Source organism: Myxine glutinosa, chromosome 5 (genome assembly GCF_964187855.1).
Source record: "Myxine glutinosa chromosome 5, kmMyxGlut1.1, whole genome shotgun sequence".
In the NCBI taxonomy this organism is placed as follows: Eukaryota; Metazoa; Chordata; class Myxini; order Myxiniformes; family Myxinidae; genus Myxine; species Myxine glutinosa.
The window spans coordinates 181,315,948-181,337,913 of NC_136265.1; the positions used below are offsets into that span (position 1 = coordinate 181,315,948).

At 36.1% G+C, this 21,966-nt stretch overlaps 1 protein-coding gene across 1 annotated transcript in view; it reads left to right on the top strand.

Annotated features, from left to right (window-relative positions):
• Nucleotides 1-1,258: 1,258 nt before the first annotated feature.
• Nucleotides 1,259-21,966, top strand: part of LOC137426625 (putative ATP-dependent RNA helicase DDX4) — a 101,034-nt gene continuing 80,326 nt past the window's right edge. The window contains exons 1-2 of the mRNA XM_068115331.2: nucleotides 1,259-1,321; nucleotides 1,664-1,706. Coding sequence (XP_067971432.1) covers nucleotides 1,671-1,706 — 36 coding nt within the window. The 5' untranslated portion in view covers nucleotides 1,259-1,321; nucleotides 1,664-1,670. The remainder of the gene's footprint in view (nucleotides 1,322-1,663; nucleotides 1,707-21,966) is intronic.

Consider the following 21,966-nt stretch of genomic DNA (forward strand, 5'->3'; position numbering starts at 1 on the left):
CCCTTTTTGAAGATGATTAACGAGGTGCTCATAAGAAGAAAAAAAACGAAAAAGGTTTACCAATATGGTGGCCTGCCATCTTGGTTAGCATAGCACTGCCACTCGCTGAGTTCTTAAGCCGCCATTTTGTTTCAGCCGACTCAAACGTGCCTTGCCTTGGAAACACGATCGAATCACGGAGTTTCTGTGGATCGAATATCATTACATAATTGAAGCATATCATCAAAATCTGGATCCTGATATGAGGGTTGGATCTTGTAGACGAAATAATGTCCAAATCTGGAGTGAAATCTGACAAAATTTACCATTTCTCAAGATTTTTATAACTAAGTGTATATATGCATTTATTTAAGCGAGGCTGGGTTTCTCCTTCTGGGGTTAGTTTTATATTTATTTAACTTAATAATAATATTAACCTCATTCATACTTCCAAGGGATAGGGTGTCACCCCATCGTTCCTTCGATCTGTTTTTAAAATTCCTTGGCCACTTCAACCAGAAGCAATCAGCTTGCTATCGCTTGCCAAGCAATCCGTTCCTTATCACCCATTTTGTTGGAGTGCTTGCTTGAGTGCTCAAGCCGCTTCGCGAGGGCTCTTAATGAATTAGTCACAAGACTGGAAAAGTTTTGGTGTGTTATAACACCCTTTTTGAAAATGATTATTTTTTAACTTAATTCATATTTCCGTGGGATCGGGTGCATTGGTGGTTGTCGAGATCAGTGATAGGGTGTCACTCCACTGCATGCACTGGCGGAGCGGCACGTTTTTGGCCAAACACCGCCAACACCGCCCGGAGACGCGTTTTTTGAATGAAACGTTTTTAGCAAATGAACACTTTTTTAGTCGTCGAATCTGCTGTTAAACTCAATTCTGCAATTAAAAATTTTAAAACCAGTTCAGATTAAGTTTGTAGAGTGTATGGCATTTTATGTGTATCCCTCCGCTTGGTGTGCTGTATCCCTCCGCTTGGTGTGCTGTATCCCTCCGCTTGGTGTGCTGGGTCTTTCCCATCGTGTGCTGGGTCTTTCCCATCGTGTGCTGTATCCTTCTGCGTTGTGTGGCGCATCACTCCCCATCGTGTCCCAAATCCCTCCGCTTGGTGTGCCACATCACTCTCCCCATCGTGTGCTTTATCGCTCTATTTCGTGTGTTGCATCACTCCCCAACGTGTGCTGTATCCATCCGTTTCCTGTGCCGCGTCACACCTCATCGTGTGCTGTATCCATCACCTCCGGCTGACGGCCATTTCCTCGCTGCAGGCAACGTGTGTGGTTGCCATTTTATCCGTTGGGAATCCGCCATTTTCTCTTGAGGCTGCAGGTGTGGTTCCGTGGTTTTATGTAACGCCAGTAGTCTGAGCTTTAACGTCACTTTACTTTAATTGTGAAGTGGGGTTTTTAAAAAGCATTTCTGCTTTTGTGGTTCAAACGTTTGAGCTTCGTGGCCACGGCACGTGTTTGTGGTTCACGTTCATGTGTGGCTTGTAGTTGTGGTTCAAACACGTGGCCACGAAGCGCCAAAATGTATTTTTAATCTAATGAACTTGAGTGTTTTTTTTGTGATCGACAAACCAGGTTCGATATAATATGAACGAGTTTGAATGTACTTGGTGATGAGAGGTGATGTTAATTTAATTTTTTTCGTTAAAAAAAAATTCACCAGAACAAGCATGGAGGAGAATTGGGACGATGACGTGGCGAGTGAGGTAAAGAATATACATTATGGGGGAGGGGTTGTGGGTAAAAATACACAATGGGGGATATGGGGTAATATACACGATGGGGGGGGGATATGGGGTAATATACACGATGGGGGATGTGGGGTAATATACACGATGGGGGATGTGGGGTAATATACACGATGGGGGATGTGGGGTAATATACACGATGGGGGGTGTGGGGTAATATACACGATGGGGGGTGTGGGCTAATATACACGATGGGGGATGTGGGGTAATATATTGTACACGATGGGGGATGTGGGGTAAAATACACGATGGGGGATGTGGGGTAATATACACGATGGGGGATGTGGGTTAATATACACGATGGGGGATGTGGGGTAAAATACACGATGGGGGATGTGGGGTAAAATACACGATGGGGGATGTGGGGTAAAATACACGATGGGGGATGTGGGGTAATATACACGATGGGGGATGTGGGGTAATATACACGATGGGGGATGTGGGGTAATATACACGATGGGGGATGTGGGGTAATATACACGATGGGGGATGTGGGGGAAAATACACGATGGGGGATGTGGGGTAATATGCACGATGGGGGATGTGGGGTAAAATACACGATGGGGGATGTGGGGTAAAATACACGATGGGGGATGTGGGGTAAAATACACGATGGGGGATGTGGGTTAATATACACGATGGGGGATGTGGGTTAATATACACGATGGGGGATGTGGGTTAATATACACGATGGGGGATGTGGGGTAATATACACGATAGGGGATGTGGGGTAAAATGCACGATTGGGGGTGTGGGGTAAAATACACGATTGGGGATGTGGGTTAAAATACACGATGGGGGATGTGGGTTAAAATACACGATGGGGGTTGTGGGTTAAAATACACGATGGGAGATGTGGGTTAAAATACACGATGGGGGATGTGGGTTAAAATACACTGTGGGGGGGTTGTGGGTTAAAATACACTGTGGGGGGGTTGTGGGTTAAAATACACGATGGGGGTTGTGGGTTAAAATACACGATGGGGGTTGTGGGTTAAAATACACGATGGGGGATGTGGGTTAAAATACACGATGGGGGATGTGGGTTAAAATACACGATGGGGGATGTGGGTTAAAATACACGATGGGGGATGTGGGTTAAAATACACGATGGGGGATGTGGGTTAAAATACACGATGGGGGATGTGGGTTAAAATACACGATGGGGGATGTGGGTTAAAATACACGATGGGGGATGTGGGTTAAAATACACGATGGGAGATGTGGGTTAAAATACACGATGGGGGGGTTGTGGGTTAAAATACACGATGGGGGTTGTGGGTTAAAATACACGATGGGGGTTGTGGGTTAAAATACACTGTGGGGGGGGGGGGGGGGGGTTTGTGGGTTAATATACACGATGGGGGATGTGGGTTAAAATACACGATGGGGGTTGTGGGTTAAAATACAATGTGGGGGTTGTGGGTTAATATACACAATGGTGGATGTGGGTTAAAATACACGATGGGGATGTGGGTTAAAATACACTGTGGGGGGGTTGTGGGTTAATATACACGATGGGGGATGTGGGTTAAAATACACGATGGGGGATGTGGGTTAAAATACACTGTGGGGGGGTTGTGGGTTAATATACACGATGGGGGTTGTGGGTTAAAATACACGATGGGGGTTGTGGGTTAAAATACACTGTTGGGGGGGGGGTTGTGGGTTAATATACACGATGGGGGATGTGGGTTAAAATACACGATGGGGGTTGTGGGTTAAAATACACGATGGGGGATGTGGGTTAAAATACACTGTGGGGGGTTGTGGGTTAATATACACGATGGTGGATGTGGGTTAAAATACACGATGGGGGATGTGGGTTAATATACACGATGGGGGTTGTGGGTTAAAATACACGATGGGGGTTGTGGGTTAAAATACACGATGGGGGTTGTGGGTTAAAATACACGATGGGGGTTGTGGGTTAAAATACACTGTGGGGGGTTGTGGGTTAATAGTAGTGTAATAATGTTGGTTCTGGGACACCCCAAATCCCCATTCACTTACATGTTAATTTTTCCATTCCCTCATTGCCCCTAAACACCTCTATTTCTCTCACCCTGTTCTTTACGAACCTTCTAACCTTTTGACATGTTATCCTTATTCATTAGACCACTTAAACAATGGTCCTTCTGTGGGAACCTGTGATCCTTCTGACCTTATGGACCTTTTAACCTTTTACTCTTAATATCATCTGGTGAATCATCTTTGACCCACTCAAACAACGACCATACAAATATTTGTTTATGTGTGGGAAATAATTTAATTCTCCTACAACTCTCCTCACCGTCTAATACATTAACAAAAAATATGTTTGAGTTTGGTTCTTTATCAAGATATTTTAACTGAGCTAAAATAAAATGATAAACCTCCCTCAATGTTCTTGTCTGAGCGCCTCCTCTCCCACATACCATTTTAAAATTAATGTATATATTTTCCTGACAACCATCAAAGTTTTCCGTCCACTCAAAAATATTTTTATCTTTTTTACCCAACTCACCTGTATTTAAATTAATTCTCTTATTTGTTTTGTGAACTTTTTTACCAGTTGCCTTTTCAATTATACCTATTTGATATTTTTCACATTCATTATGTTTTCCATTTATATACCAAGGTTGATTACACCTCCACTCTTTAGTCTGGTTGATACTTGGTTCTATCATTTATATAATAGTAAAAAAGGCGGCGGTAGCCCGTTAAAATCCCTAACCCCCCTTTTTAACTTATCACTTATATATATCTTATCACTTATATATATCTTATCACTTATGTATATCTTATCACTTATATATATCTCATCACTTATATACTTATACAACCATAAGGGAGACTATCAATTCCATTTTCTAAAATAAACCTCTTATCATCAAAAGCCCCCAATGCTTTCTTATTTATCTCTTCTGAATATAATTGATGTTTATAACTTCTTATTCCATTAATCTTTCTAAACTCTTCTTTCTTTGTTGTTAAACAGTTATAATAATCCTTAAAGTTTATTGTTTCTTTAATAACATTTTTCTTTACACCTTTTAACTTCTTATCAGTCTTTTCGACGTTATTCACAATGTATTTATAAGCATAAGCCTTTGACCTCAATCCCACAAATTCACTCATAACATTTCCTCCTAATTCATCCTTGAACTTTCCAATCACCTTTTTATTTTTAGAAGAGAACAACTCACTCTCTGGACTGTAATTACTCGTGTCATAGATATTAATGTCTCTTTTCATGTCTGAATAAACATCGTTGGTATTAATTTTCAAAATAAAACTATCTGTATCCATATAAAGTAGATTAACATCATTTTGATATTTCTTCCTCAAGTTATTATAAAAGTAATCATACATTAATGACTTTGATAAATCAAGAATTGATGTTCCAATATAAATAGGTTTGTCCATTTCAATACTCTCTTTAATCAAATGGATCGCACAAAAGTTCTCAGTAAAGACCTCAGCTCGAGTAAAACTCAGTCTATTAATTAATTTTGATGCTTGTTCCCAAGATGTTGATAGTCTGATATTTTGTCTTTTCCTCACATTCTCCATAGTCTTACCAAAGACCGCATTATTCATCAATTTATAAAAGTCTTTCTCAAAATCTGTTTTTGACTCTGTTCTTCTTTGTGTATTAAAATCAATGTACCCCTTTAACCAATGACTTTGATTGAACTTTAGAACCCTATGGATCTTCTCTACTCTTAGACCTTTTGATAAATATTGTCGCAAATTTCTTTGGTGTAGAACATAATTTATCTTGTTATATAATGTAGTAAGTAATTTTTCTGTTGATTCACCTATATCAAACGATCGTTGATAATCACTCAACCATTCTTTCTTTGGACTTTCTTTCTCACAAGCAAATGGGAGATCTTTGTGTAGGTTATGGAGTTCCTCTGGATATTTCAAATCAACTTCAAAATAATAACCAACTTTTTCTTCATCCAATTCTTTTTGTGTAGAGATACATACATCTTGTAAAACGTTTTTGTAGTCTTTTTCCTTTACCCATCTTAGTTTTCCATAAGGAAGAGCCTGAGACATTGCCCAGCCATACAGGTTGTTCGCGTCATAGTACATCAAGTAAGAACTCTCTTTCGTTGGATCATAATTTGGAAGATATTTGTTATTTGCTTTTGCGTATCTACTCGAGCAGACTTGTGAAATTCCACCTCTTTTTGCCTTTTCAATCATCAAAAGCATATCAACATCGGTTATCAAATCCAAAACTTGTTTTGTCATTTTCAACATTGCACTCCAGGCCAATCCAGGTGCTGTGTAGTAGTGAGCAGGATCCAATCCATATCCATTGCGACAGATCTAAAGGCTTCAAATACATCGGCCAATAAAAGCACATCAGTTTTGAGATACAAATCGTGATACTCGCCAAGATTCTTGATGTTATATTTTTCCCAAACATTTTGTGCGTGTACATAATCTTTATCAGATATATTACTGTTGTTTAATTTGTTATAGAAATTTTCTTTTGAAGGAAGTTGTGTTTCATTGAATCTCTCAAATGAGTCCATATAGTCATAGGGGTAAATTCCCTTTTGTGTTAGAAAATCTTTATCTAAAAAATACTCTGAAAGACATGGAAACTCTTTTAGACTTTGAACCAAGTTAGTCAATGGACTTGCCATGAATTTAAATGTATCAAGAAATCTGATATGAGTAATAGGAGATGTGTGAATTGTTTTTGTGAATGAAATGTATTTCTGATCCGTGTTTGGAATTGCTGAGATACTTCCAGAAGTCTTTGAGAGTTCCTTGATAAATAGATGTGTATCATAATGAGCGTTGTTATGAAGAAAGACAGGAATGAAAGAGGGGAGTTGATAATTAATATTACAACTTTGATGAGCCGGACCTCTATATTTACCAGTGAGATGACAATGGTCTCTAACCTTTAGACCTTTACCAATTTTCTTCTCACAAATATGACAGTCAACCTTTGGCTGTCTAAATTCTCTTTTTTCTTTACTTGTTAAGGACATTGGTTTATTGGTTTCTCTCATTATCTTGGTTAATCGGACACAGTCTTTTTCTAGTCGTTTCACAAACTCCTCTGGGGTATTTGAGCCTCTATACACCTCTAACTTGTTATATTCATCACCAACGGATGATTTGATATAATAACAAAAACCACAAGGAGTATGTTTTTGATATTTATTTGTGTATGATTCTTTTGGATCTGGAGAAGCAGTATCAATTTTTTCTAAAATACTTTCAAAATCAGCATATATAACAAATGGATGTTCTATTGTTTTCTTTTCATCTTTGAATGTGATCTTTGAGCCTTTTTTAGGCATGTTGATTACCGTTGATTTATGTTCACCACAATAATTTGAATGTTTATCCAATCTTTCTTGTGTATGGAAGAAGTTAAGACAACGCATACAAATATATATTTTATTTGTTCTTTTACATACTTGTGGTTTTATTAATTTTGTAATATCTTTGATGTATGTATAATGTGAATTTTCGTCTGAATTAAAATATAGAAGATTAATATGAGTTTGTTTACAATTGTCAGAAAGCTTTAAAACCTGAATGTTGTTTGTTTCTGTTAGACCATAAACATTAACTGATAAATTATTCAACTTTTCAAATTTAGGAATATCATTTAAAGTCATCGGAAACTTTAGATCTTTCGTATTTAATGTATTCTCATATTTTTTATAATGAGATACTCTTTCATCATGAAAATGTGGAGGATGTAAGTGTGCTAGAATAGACCAGAGAAAACATTTATTGTCTTTATTTTTGATATTGATAACTGCTTTTCTATTTTTGATAACACTGGGTAAATCAATGTAAGAAGAAGCTTTTAGAGGATCTGATTTAAGAATATGAATGTCTATGTAAATAATTTTTCCTATATTGAATCCACTTCCTACGATTGAATTATCCACATCTTGCTCTTGTTTAATAAGTTCATCATAGACTCCTGATGTTTTAAAATCTTGATATGAAGATATAAAGTGTGGCTCAGTTCTCATGTATGGTGTATCTATAACTCCTTCGTCCTTTGTCATTTCTAATTTTACTCCCATATAAAATTTAAGTGGTTTCATTTATTTTAGTGTTTTTTCAATCAACGTTTGAACAGCAGGTTTAACTATTTCTACAGCATCAACTATAGACTCTGGTTCAGGAGGTTTGAAGTTAAAGACTCTTATTTTAATATGTCCTTTGAATGCGCCATCAGAGTTTTTAGTTGATCAAATTTGATAAATGTAGATTTGTTTTAAGATGTGTTTCGAAGCCTTTCTTGAGGATATTTTTATGACAGACAGAACAGTGTTTTGTTTTCTTCTGAATAGGAGTTAGTAGGTGAAGTAGATTAAATGTGTGTTTGTTCGTTTTAAGGTGTCTTTTGTAGTGTTTATATTCTTGTTCACAAACGTCGCAATACGTTGCTTTGATCATATTTATATAGCAAAATTATACTTAAAGTAAAACACCTTTTTAGAGGCTTTTTTAAAGATGAAACTGTGCTTAAAGTAAAACACTTATAGAAGAAAGTGCCTTTTGACAGGCTTTTTCTATATGAAACTATACTTAAACTAAAACACTTTTTCACTCAGAATCATCTGAGTCATAACTATCACATGAATACTCAGAATCATACTCAGTCATCAATAAAGCTACTCTCATAACTATCATTTGAGCACAAACTATTAGTATCATAACTATCATCTGAGTTCAATGAAATACTATCATCACTATCATCTGAGTTCAATGAAATAGTAAAATCTGCACTGCTGTAATGACTCATATTTAATTAGCAGGAAAAATATTCCCATCAATATCTATATACTTTCTTTCATTAACAGATTCAATCTCTACATTTTTAATATCAAAAGTTATCTTTAAATAATCTCTAACTATCATAGAACGAAATGACATTTCACCAGAAATATTAACATCATTAATTTTACTTAGATCTACACCCTTTGGATTATTAAAGTAAATACAAATTTCTCCACGAGTATTGTTGATGGTCTTATCATTCTTTTTCAAAGTATCGCGATCGATCACTTTTTCAAGCTTTGAATAAATTGCCAGGAGTAGAGGAGAAACTTTTGTTAGATTTACTTTAATGGATGTCTTTCCATGTATAGTTAGAGCTCTTCCTTTAAATGAAATAGAGGGGCTCATGTTATTTTCCATAACTGGTTTTACCCAAAAATTTCCATATTTATCTTTGTTCAATTTAACATCTTTGACATATTTTTCGATATCTTTCACCGAAGTAGAGATTGATTGAAATTTGTCTTTTGTGCTTTGAAACATTGTATTTATTAATGAATAAACTTGCGTTTAGTTTAAGTAAAAATTTACTTTATAAATATGATAAGTTCTGAAGGATATTTAGAATTTCCAGACTCTCCATATGATAAATTAGAGAATTGTCTGGCTTGTGATAGAATAGGGCTTAATAATGAGGGTTCATATAAACAATGTATTTTCTGTGATTTAATTTTAATTAATGATAATAAAAAATATAAAAATATATATAACTCTTTTAAATTAGAACCAAAAATGAATTACTTTACAAGATTAATAAGAGAGATGAATGTTAAGTATTGTGATGATAATACACCATTTCTTTCAAGGGAAGAGACTATTTGTATTGAGGAAATGTATAAGGGTTTAATGATATTTATTATTCAAAATAATTTTAATGGAAATGTTAATACAAGATACTATATAAATAAAATAATGAATTATTTTGAAATTAAACCCGAACTCAGGATAAAATATAGAGTTTCTAAAATAGCTCAAAAAACGTTAGATGACTTGTTTTCCAAATATATAAATGAATGATTTTTTACCCGTTTGGGAAAATAAGATAAAATTTAATAACCATAAAAACATTCCAAATTCATTGAGATGTCTAATAGTTGGTTCAAGCGGATGTGGAAAAACCTGTTTACTTTTAAAGATGCTCCTTGGTCCTAATTTTTTAGATTATGATAATTTAATAATTTTTACGAAGTCAAGTTTTCAACCCGAGTATCAACTACTATCACAAGGTTTTAATACGGGTCTTAAAAAGGAAGACATTATCGGTTTATTTAAACTTCAAAACAAACTAAATGATTATAATATTGAAGATATAATACAATTATTTTGTGATACACAGAAATCAAAATCGAAACCAAAACCCATAACTTGTATTCTCAGTGATAATACGGATGATATACCTTCACCTCAAGATTTAGATAAATCAAAAAAGAACCTCGTCATCTTTGATGATTGTGTTAATGAGAGAAACCAAACAGTAATGGACAGCTACAATACAAGAGGGAGACATTCTTCTTGTAATTGTATTTATCTTGGTCAGTCATATTTTCAACTCCCTCGACGCTCAATAAGAAACAATGCCAATACTTTTATTTTATTTAAGTTAAATTCAATAGATGTAAATAATTTTTGGAGAGATAATTGCTCTACGTTATGTAGTAAAAAAGAATTTGAAAATTATATGAAACACACGATTGGAAAATATAAATATATTGTTGTGAAACAAGATGAGATATTAAAGGATGTATTTTTATTTTAAACATAATTACATATATAAATGATAACTATTATTATTGATCTTGTGGGTAAATCTGCTTCAGGAAAGAACTTTCATAAATCTAAACGCTTGAATAGTAAAAATGAAAAGATTGTAAGTTTTTTTAAAAAACACCCTATGATTCGTTTTGTGAGTACTACAACCAGAGCAAAGCGACCAGGAGAAGTAGAAGGGAAAGATTATTTCTACATTTCAATGGAGGAACATATGCGATTGAGGAACGAAGGTCAAATATTTGAGGAGGTCTCTCTTGGTTCTACAAAATATTCACATTGTAAGAGTGAGTTAAATAAAGTGAAATCTAATGGTCTTGGGATTTTAGAAACTAATCCTGAAGGAATGAGACAAATTATTAAACATTTGTGTGGTGATGGAGTTAAGATTTTATCATTCGGTTTTGATATCGATGAGGAGACTCAACGCAAACTTATGAAAAGCAGAGATACAAGTATTAGTGAAGAAGAAATAACAACTCGTATTAATACCAATAAAGAATTTGATGAAATATTTAAAGAAAAGGATTTATTTCAACACATTTACTATAATGATGAAGAAAAGGAAAATTTTCCCATTGACCTTTACAATTCATTAAATGATATTTTTCAATAAATAAATACAGAAAATGAATACCGAAGAAAGAGCAAGAAAGTTTAAAGAACATCAAGAGTTGGTTTCAAAAGTTGTAAAGCAACAGGAAGAGATAAAGAAGAAACGGAGACAGAAACTAACTGGTGAAGAAGCCTTTGAAAGAAAACAAGAGAAATTTTTTAAACCGCTTTTAAAAACTCAACACCCTACAGTTCCCACGGTAGAATTTACTCCGAAAAAACTTCAAATGCTCAAAGATTTTAGTCAGATAACAAAACAAGAACTTGGAAAATTAGAATATAATGATGAAGAATTATTTCAGAAACTTGAGGAGGTAAATCAACCCCCTAATTATGTAGTGGAAGCTCTTCAAAACAATGAATATTTGGCAGATTCAAAAACCAGAGCAGGTCTCATTCCAACAGAAGAACCAGCAGTGTTTCATCTTGTAAAAGAAAAGGTATTGATATTTAATGATGAATTGATGTTCTTGAGTTCTACTCAACCAAATGTTAAATTAACTCCAAGATTAATGTTTCTTCTAACAAACCCCGGATTCAGCGGTTCAAAATATTTTGAGGAACCACTTGATATGGAAAGAGAGGAAGATAGGGTATATATTGAGTTGCTAAATGCACTTGATTATGGAGTTTCTGTTGCTGGTAAAAGTAAGAAGAATGAGAAGGAGAAACATATTATTGATGCTTTAAGTAAGCTTGGTTCAGGTGTTAGTTTTCTTCCAAATGACCCATCACAATTAGTTAATAGGCTATTATTGTTGTTAGGTAGTAAGAAGTCTGGAAACAACAATTGTTTTAATGAATCCTCAGCCATTTTAGATCAGTTGATGAATATGAAAATAATTAATAAATGTCAATACAAAGATATTTTATTAGATATTAAATAAGATGAGAAGCACAATTCTTAGTTTTAATTTCACAACGAGCGATTACACAGCTTCATTCCCTTACCCACTACAACTTGACCCCACAAAAGAATATGAGGCTTCTTTGTTGTCAATGGAAACTTACAATACCCTTTTTAATATCACAGAGAAAAACAACAAGTTTAGTTATAATCCAGGAAGTGGATATAAAACTATAACCGTTTCACCCGGAGCTTACGAGATTTCTCAAATATCTTCAGAAGTCTCTCGCCTTATGAAAGAAAAAGGTGATGAACCAAAAAATATGGTAATAGATATTCAAAAACACACTTCAAAATCAACGATTAAGCTTAAAAATAATTATAAAGTTGATTTCACGATTGAAAATTCGTTCAGAGAGCTATTGGGTTTCTCTTCAAAAAAGATTGAAACTAACGGGACGTTTTACAGTGATAATGTTATCCAAATATCCTCCGGTATAAATTCAGTATTAATTCATTGTGATTTGATTGATGGTGCTTATAACGATGGAATAAGAACAAATACAATATTTTCATTCAGTGCATACTCAACCCCGATTGGTTATAAATTTAATATGGAACCAAAAAATCTTGTCTATTTACCTGTGTCAGGAAAAACCATATACAGAGTAAATTTTAGGATAACCGACCAAGATAATCGTATGATATCCTTTAATGATGAAATTATATCCATCAGAATTCACCTACGTGAAGTTTTTCAATAAATAAATAATGGTTATTGTGAGAAAACACGAGTTGGGAAAATATAAAATAATTACAGGGGAGGGCATGTACCATACTATAAGGGTGAAGGTATGTTTCTTGGGAGAGGATACTATAAACCTAAGAGACAACGAGGTGTAGGTCATCAATTTCGAAATAAAGGAGATGGGATAATTGATACTCTAATGGGTATTGGTTCAACCATCCTTAAACATAAAGACCTAATTGGTTCAACTGCTTCTGCCGTGGGTTCAGTTGCGGGTGCTATAAAGAGTATAAAAGATGCTCAAAAGGAGTCTCATAAATTACAAGCAATCAAAGAAATAAAAAAAGGTAAAACTCAACTATCTTCACAAGAACGACAAAAAATCATTAAAATACTTGGGTCAGGGTTTCAACAATTTTAATGCTATACAAATACAAGTATGGAAGCGATTGATAGTATCTATGATTTGGATGATACGATTATCATTTCAAACTCCACTAAAAAGGAAGACTATTTTAAGGTAAATGCTATAACAGGAACAGACTGGAATTCAAACGGAACAAAAAGTTTTGAAATAAATAATCAACAAACTTACTTGAATATAGCTGATAGTTTCTTGCTGTGTAAATTTAAATTAACTAAGGCTGCGAATAATACTAATGCTACACTCGTAAATGATTTCTTCTGGAAAATGTTTGACAGTGTCCGCCTGTATATTGGAACACAAGAGGTTGAAGCGGTTGATTATGTCTCTGCTACATCTGAAATGATGAAATTTACACTATATTCGTTTAGTGATAGAATGGGTAAGGGAGCTGTTGAAGGTTTTATTCCTGATATGTCAACGGGAACAAATGCTGACCCTGGTTATAGTCAAAGGAAGTCAATGTATAATGATGAAACAAAAGCAGAGAATAGTTTTACCGTAGCAGTACCTCTTAAAAGGTATATTTGGATTTTGTGATTATGATAAAGTTTTGTATGGGCTTAAAATTAGATTTCAACTACAAAGGAATGATAATGTAAATAGATTGCTTTTTGGGGCTCAAAATGCTTTTGGTGATAATAATAAGTTTGTTATTAATGATTTGTGTTGGTATATTAGTGAATATCTATCTATAATTCCACTAATCTCTGTCTGTGTGTGTGTATGCGACCGCTGTTTCTCGACAACTACCGGTCCGATATACTTGAAACTTGCCAGGTATATTGCTGGGGACCCGAGGATGTGCCTTTTCAAGGTTTCATATTAATCGGACAATTACTTACCGAGCTATGTCCAAAAAACGATTCAACCAATCAGAGAGCAGCGAGCTATCGCGTGTGCCGAACGTGGCGAACACACTCTGCCTCGGACGGCACATTTGAGAGCGTATTCATTTATTTCACGTTGGCAAACTATGTTGCCGCTATGTTGGCGTTAAACTATGTTTTAAAACTAATTAAAACCATTTCATGTAAATAGAGGGGGGGGGGGGGGCATTGTCACTGTACTCGCAAGCCGTTCGCCGTTCGCTTTGGTGTTGCGAATGGACCAAAACATTTCATGGACCAAACCATTTCATGTAAAGCGTTCGCCGTTCGCTTTGGCGTTGCGAATGGACCAAAACATTTCATGGACCAAACCATTTCATGTAAATAGAGGGGGGGGGGATATAATTTTAGATATATATATATAGTACGGGCATGCCCTAGTACTCCTAATCTTAAAACGGAAGAGATGTTAAATAGAAGACTTAACTCAAAGAAACCACTAAATGTATCATACCTTAAAAGAAGATGTCAACACGTTGAACTGGAACACACTACCTACACTTGGGATTTAGGTGTTCTTCAAGGAAAGCCACGATACCTATGGCTCATTTTTAAGAAACCAGATGGAGATGAAGGCACTGATAAGAATAATGCGCTGAGTGATAATGCTAAGGTGAAACAACTTCGGGTTTCTCTTGATGGCACATTTTATCCGCGAGATGGATTGGAAATTGATTGGGAAAAAAATGATTATGCGGAAGCCTACAAGTCCTACCAAAAGGTGTGTGAAAGTAATGGTGGTAATGATCCTATTTTGGATATGGTTGCGTTTCAAAAACTTTATACAATCTACACAATTGACCTGAGTTCTCAAAAGGAAACTATAAAGTCTAATCGAGTGGATACTTCTCTATACATTGAAAGAGGGGAGAGTGAAGAGGTTAATGCATATTGTTTGCTTTTGGAGGAAACAGAATTACAGATTAATACAGATAATGGTGTTATGATTGATATCACATAGGTTTTTTCTCATAAATAAATGGTTGGGGTATATGTTAATCAAATCAATCTTAATAAATTAACATCTTGTATTCAAAATCAAAAGCCTTGTATTATTAATGTTAATACAATTCAAAGAAAAGGAGCTGTAAGAATTGATGTTTTACTCACACACACACAAGTAAAAACACTAAATTATGTTGGATCACTTAAAATTAAAATGACGAAAACTATGTTAAAGAAATATTCAATAGACGAGTCAAGAGGAGGATTTCTCCCGTTTCTAATTCCTTTATTTGCTGGTTTAAGTGCGGCGGGAGCATTGACTGGTGGTATTTCAGCAGCGGTAAAAACTGCTAACGAAAGGAAGGCACAACTAAAAGCTCAAAAAGAATTGGAAAGACATAACAAGGAGTTGGAGAAACAAATTAGTGGAAGTGGTGTAATTGTAGATTTTTCTCAAAAACTTGAAAGTCTACCTGATAAAGCTAGATTGTTGGTTGGAGATATGCTTTCCTCTATCGCTCAAGCGGGTGTTAAACTAACTAAACGGGGTAATGGATTGTATCTTTCTCATAAATAAATGGATAAATGGTTTAAACAATTTGGAAAGAATACAACGTCAAATATAGAACTAGCTAAGTATTGTAAAACACTAAAAATTGATAATGTGGTTATTTGTATGAGATGAATTAATACATATAAATAAGAATACAAAGAATATTGTTGCGGACATGAGGCCTGTATTTTTTTGATTGTGTTGTATAGTGGTAAATTGGTTATTATTATTGGTTATTCTGCGCCCCCCTTCCTCCGGAGCTGTGTAAAGGTGAAAGGGCATCCCATAATTAGTCCACGAGCATACACATCAGCCAAGTAATAGAATACCCCTGTTGGTAGTTATCTCTTATTCTGTGTTTTAGGGTAAGGCTGTGTCTCCCATTAATTGAAGTACTCCATTGCACCAGTGAAAGAGAATAGATCCCCTTTCCTTCCCATCCCCAAAATCTCCCTTTCCTTCCCATCCCCAAAACCTCCATTTCCATATTACATCCCCTCTCGTCATTGCTGAGCCCTCGATTCCCAATCACCTCCCCTCCAATAACCGCCATTGACCATGTGCTTGAGTCGGAGAAGAAAGGCGTGTCTCCACCTCGTCATAGCGGGGAGGAGGGGCGTGCCCGCCCGTCGTCATCCAGGGCGGAGCCCGAGGGTCGCGCGACCAACCAGGGCCGAGGTGAGCACCCCGATGGGCGTGTCCAAAACGCCGGCGGCGTAATCGCTGGAGGCGCTATAAAAGGCGCAAAACGGAAGTGAGTAGTGAGTTGGTCTGAGTCGGTTGCCAGAGGAGTTGGTCGTCAGAGGAGGGTCAGTGGTTGCGTTGGTAAGAAGTCGGTGGTGAGAAGTGGTGGCGTCGAGTGGTCAGTGGTTGCGTTGGTTGCGTTGAGTTGTCAATGGTGAGGAGACACCAGGGCCAAGAGAGAGAAGGTGCCAAGGGCCATTACCAGCAGTTGCGCCAGAGACGGCAGACGCGCCCTGAGCTGAGCCAGAGAGGCAGCGTTGACTCCACCAGGCAGCTTCAACCCGTTACCCCGCGGGGACCAAATAGCGGTGGCATCGGTGGCCGTCGAGGTCCAGCCGACGTCCCGTGCGGGATCAAGCCCGAACCATCTGCCCCAGCTGAACCTTCCCATTCCTCCTTCCAACATTCATTCCATTCCATCCTTCTTGTATACGTGAGTTTGTTTTGTTTGTTCTGTCCCTGGGTATTTAAGTCTGTAGGTAAGCTAAAATTTGCACTGTCACCTGCGTCTTATGTGTTGTAAATAAAACTTGATTGCTCCTTTTTGCTTGTGTGTGTAAATAATAAACCCCATTACTCGTCTGTACGTCTTCTCGTTTTATTCCTTTTCCTCTTGCATTGCGTCGTTTTTGTCTTTTCCCTCATTGAGCAGCTACGGTGCGATACGGCCAAAGTTCTGGGTGAATCGGGTGAGTCAGGGATCCTGTAACGGTCGCGGCAATACCAAACCGCTCGGTAACTAACATCTTAAACCGCGATCTGTAACAATATTATTATGAATTTAGACACACAGAATGGTTCTCATTGGGTTTGTATTCATAATAGTCAGGATAAATATTATTTTGATAGTTATGGTATGCCACCACCTGTTGAAGTAATACAATTCTTACAGAATGGTGTTTATCAAACATTTCAAGTTCAAGAAATTAATTCTAAATGTTGTGGTCAATTATGTTTATATGTATTATTTCAACTCAACAATAATGAAAATTTTTATGATATCATTTTAAATCTAATATAAATGACATGTTGGAAAAGATGGTTCTATCTTTGGAAAATCCTCTCAGGATATTGATTTATCAAATTATTATACAAAGGCACAGGCTGAACGACAAAAATATAGTGTAAGTAAAAATATTAATATGAAGAATACTTATAAATTAATTACAGATGCGAATGACTTAATTAGATTAAGTGATTTATCACAATATATATTTTTAAAGAAAACAGCACGTTTTGTTAAACAAGTAAAATTTACAACCACAACACCTGGTTATACTGACCATACACCTTTCCTCATTGAATTTAACTACCTGCTTACAATTGAATTTTATAAAGAAGGACATATAGTTAATATGCGAATTAATAAATGGGGGTATGATATGCCTGATTTAGGGTATAATTGGTCTTTTTCAATAAACATAGAAGACCTACATGATTTTAATCAGTCTCGTAAAGAAGAATATTATCCACTTGGTGAGGATAAGGATTTATGTGGAAGTACAATTAATAAACAACAAATACATGGTTTTAAGAAAAGAAAAATATATGATAGTATAGCGATGGTTAGCATGACAAAGAAGGAAGGTCATGAGATAAGGATAGAAAGCCAAGGAATACAAACCAATTTGGTAGTGGGAAGATGGGGTGGTATTACCTGTCATAATATTAATCTCACATATATTTCTGATACATAAATGGCAGGAAGAAGACTACAAGAGAATTATAATTTTTGTATTCAAGGATACCTACAAGAAAAGGGTGCTCGGTATTACATACCTTATGATTTGGAGCATATACATGGGAATTTTGTCATTAAAAACTGGCCTTATACTGATATTGTTAAACCCACAAATAGAGACTTGTTTAAAATATTAAATAAAAATGAACTTCTCAAAGTTATGAAATATAAAACTCTTAGAAATCGTCAACAAATCTTATTGGTATCCTATTATGAGAAAAATAATTATAGATACAAGAATATCTCAAAATCCAGATGAGTATATGTATAATATTCTTTGGGGCTCAAGCTCAAGGGTAGCAAGGGATGAGGAAGGAGTTAAAGAAGAGGAGGAGGAAAGAGAGAAGGAGAAGGAGGAAAGGGAGAAAAAGAAGAAGGAGGTAAGGGAGAAAAAGGAAAGGGAGAAAAAGGAGAGGGAGAAAAAGGAGAAGGAGGAGAGGGAGAAAAAGGAGAGGGAGGAAAGGGAGAAAAGAGAGAAGGAAGAGAGGGAGAAAAAGGAGAAGGAGGAAAGGGAAAAAAAGGAGAGGGAGGAAAGGGAGAAAAGAGAGAAGGAGGAGAGGGAGGAAAGGGAGAAAAGAGAGAAGGAGGAGAGGGAGCAAAGAGAGAGGGAGGAAAAATATAAAAAGATGGAAATCAGTGAGATTAATAAAAGATTGAAGGTATTACAGCAAATAAATCAAACTCAACGCACTGAGGAGGAAAATAAAGAAATGAAAAGTCTAATGGAAATATTATTTTCAAGAATAACGGCGTCAATGTCTTCACTTTCAGGGAGGAGATTTAAACGAGAAAGTGGTGAAGAAGAAGAAGAAGGAAAAGATTATGTGGTTGATGTTGGTGTTATTGACTTTAGTTAGTTTTATTTGTAAATAAATGGAGGAGAGAGTGAAGGCATTCCTTAGGATTCTTTATGTTTTAAAAATTAAGATAGAAATGTATATGTTGAAAACCAAAAAGGTTTTGATCCTCTGTCGGAATTTTTCTGATAAATAAATATGAGTTATTGTCTCAAATGTAAAAAGAAAACTAAATCTAAAAATATCTTTTATGTTAAAGCTAAAAATAATAGAGTTTATCAAAAAGGAATATGTCAAGTGTGTGGCTCTAAAAAGTGCCAATTCATCTCTCCTAAAAGAGGAGGAGACATACAAAGGTTTCTCTCGGGAAGTAAATTTACAACAACTGGAATTCCAGGGGAACTACATCTACCTGGATATTCGTTCTGTGGTCCTGGAACAAACTTGGATAAAAGATTAGATGAGGCTGACAATCCTAAACCTTGGTCTAAACCTATAAATAGGGTTGATGAAGTGTGTATGAAGCATGATATTGCTTATGGGAGAACCGCTACATTGGATGAAAAACATGAAGCAGACAGAGAAATGTTATATAATTTGTCTTTGATACAAAATCCTACATTGAGAGAGAAAGTTGATAGGTTTATTGTTAAAAAAATGATAAGTGTCAAATTGAAACTTGGTCTTGGTTATTCACCCTCAAAAAACTATTAGACTCCAATGATGTTAACAAGACTGAGGAGCTTTTGGCTAATGAATTACACAAACCTATAATCACAAAGTTTAAAAGAAGGAAAGTTTATTCTAAATACACCGACCACATATGGTCCGCTGATTTAATTGAATTGAATAATGACATGGGATACAGGTATGCTTTAACCGTTATTGATTTGAGGAGTAGATTTACCTGGGTTGTTCCGTTGAAAAACAAGAGAGGTAATACTTTAATGTTAGCCTTTAAGCTAATATTTGATAGGGATAAAAGGAAACCAAAGAAGTTATGGACTGATGAGGGAACAGAGTTCTATAACAAAATATTTATGAAATTTCTTAAGGGGGAGGATATTAAATTATACAGCACCTTTAATGAAGGAAAGGCAGTTGTTATTGAGCGTTTTAATCGTACTTTAAAAGAAAAATTATATAAAAAATTCACACAACTCGGTTCTCAACAATGGGTGTATTTAATCCAGAATATCTATCTATAATTCCAGTAATCTGTATGTGTGTTTGTTTGTTTGTCTGTGACCGCTGTTTCTCGACAACCACGGGTCCGATATACTTGAAACTTGCCAGGTATATTGCTGGGGACCCGAGGATGTGCCTTTTCAAGGTTTCATATTAATCGGACAATTACTTACCGAGCTATGTCCAAAAAACGATTCAACCAATCAGAGAGCAGCGAGCTATCGCGTGTGCCGAACGTGGCGAACACACTCTGCCTCGGACGGCACATTTGAGAGCGTATTCATTTATTTCACGTTGGCAAACTATGTTGCCGCTATGTTGGCGTTAAACTATGTTTTAAAACTAATTAAAACCATTTCATGTAAATAGAGGGGGGGGGGGGGGGGGGGATTGTCACTGTACTCGCAAGCCGTTCGCCGTTCGCTTTGGCGTTGCGAATGGACCAAAACATTTCATGGACCAAACCATTTCATGTAAAGCGTTCGCCGTTCGCTTTGGCGTTGCGAATGGACCAAAACATTTCATGGACCAAACCATTTCATGTAAATAGAGGGGGGGGGGATTGTCACCGTACTCGCAAGCCGTTCGCTTTGGACCAAACCATTTCATGTAAATAGAGGGGGGGGATATAATTTTAGATATAGATATAGTACGGGCATGCCCTAGTTGTTGATAATTACAATAATACAGTTCATTCATCAACAAAATCAAAACCATCAGAAACATTTACAAAATTAGAATATGAAAAGGAGATTAATTTGAGAAAGCCCAAGTTCAAAGTTGGTGATATGGTAAGAATATACAAATGGAAAAGCCATTTTGAAAAAGGTTATACACAAAAATGGACTCGTGAATTATTTAAAATCATTGATATAATGGATACAGTTCCTTGGACTTACAAATTAAATGATATGAATGGGGAAGAAATATTAGGGGCATTTTATTCACAAGAATTACAAAAAACAAAGCTAATAATTCATTAAACAACATTTCTATTCACCCCACCCAGATTAGCTAATTTAATTAGTGGTAATAAATAAAAAAAATTAAATAAATAAAAAATCATAAGCCACGCCCACACAGACCCCGCCCACACAGACCCCGCCCACACAGACCCCGCCCACACAGACCACACCCATCATCCCCCACCCTCTGTGCACCCCCACCCCTGACCCTTCACCCCCCTCATCCCACCCCCACCTTCCCCACACACAAGGGGAGGGGAGGGGAGGGGTGGGATGAGGGGGGTGAAGGGTCTTTGGCAGGGGTGCACCTCCACATTCCCTCCTCCCTTATTCTCTTTTTGTAATTAATAATTAAATAGTTGTATACAAAGCAATTATATATAAATAATATTGGAAGCATTAGATTCTTTATATTATTAAAACATTTTTCTTCTTCTTCCCAAAACAAATCATCAATATCTCCCTTGCTCAATTCAAAGGTAATTTCTCCAGATGTCTTCTTTAGGTCTTGTATTTCTTTCTGTTTGAGACAAGGGGGAGAGAAAAATATGAATGATATATTTATGGTGTACCCATTCTAAACGGTGTACCCCACACACATACACATACATACACATACACACACACACATACATACACACACACACACACACACACACATACATACACACATACACACATACATACACACATACATACATACATACAAACATACACACACATACACACACATACACACACATACATACATACACACATACACACACATACACATACACACACATACATACATACATACATACATACATACACACATACACATACACACACATACACATACATACACATACATACACACACATACACACACATACACACACATACACACACATACACACACATACACACACATACACACACATACACACACATACACACACATACACACACATACACACACATACATACATACACACACATACATACATACACACACATACATACATACACACACATACATACATACACACATACACACATATACATACATACACACATACACACATACACACATACACACATACACATACATACACACACATACATACACACATACACACATACACACATACACATACCTCTAAAAAATCGAGCTTTGAGTTCAAGTGGTC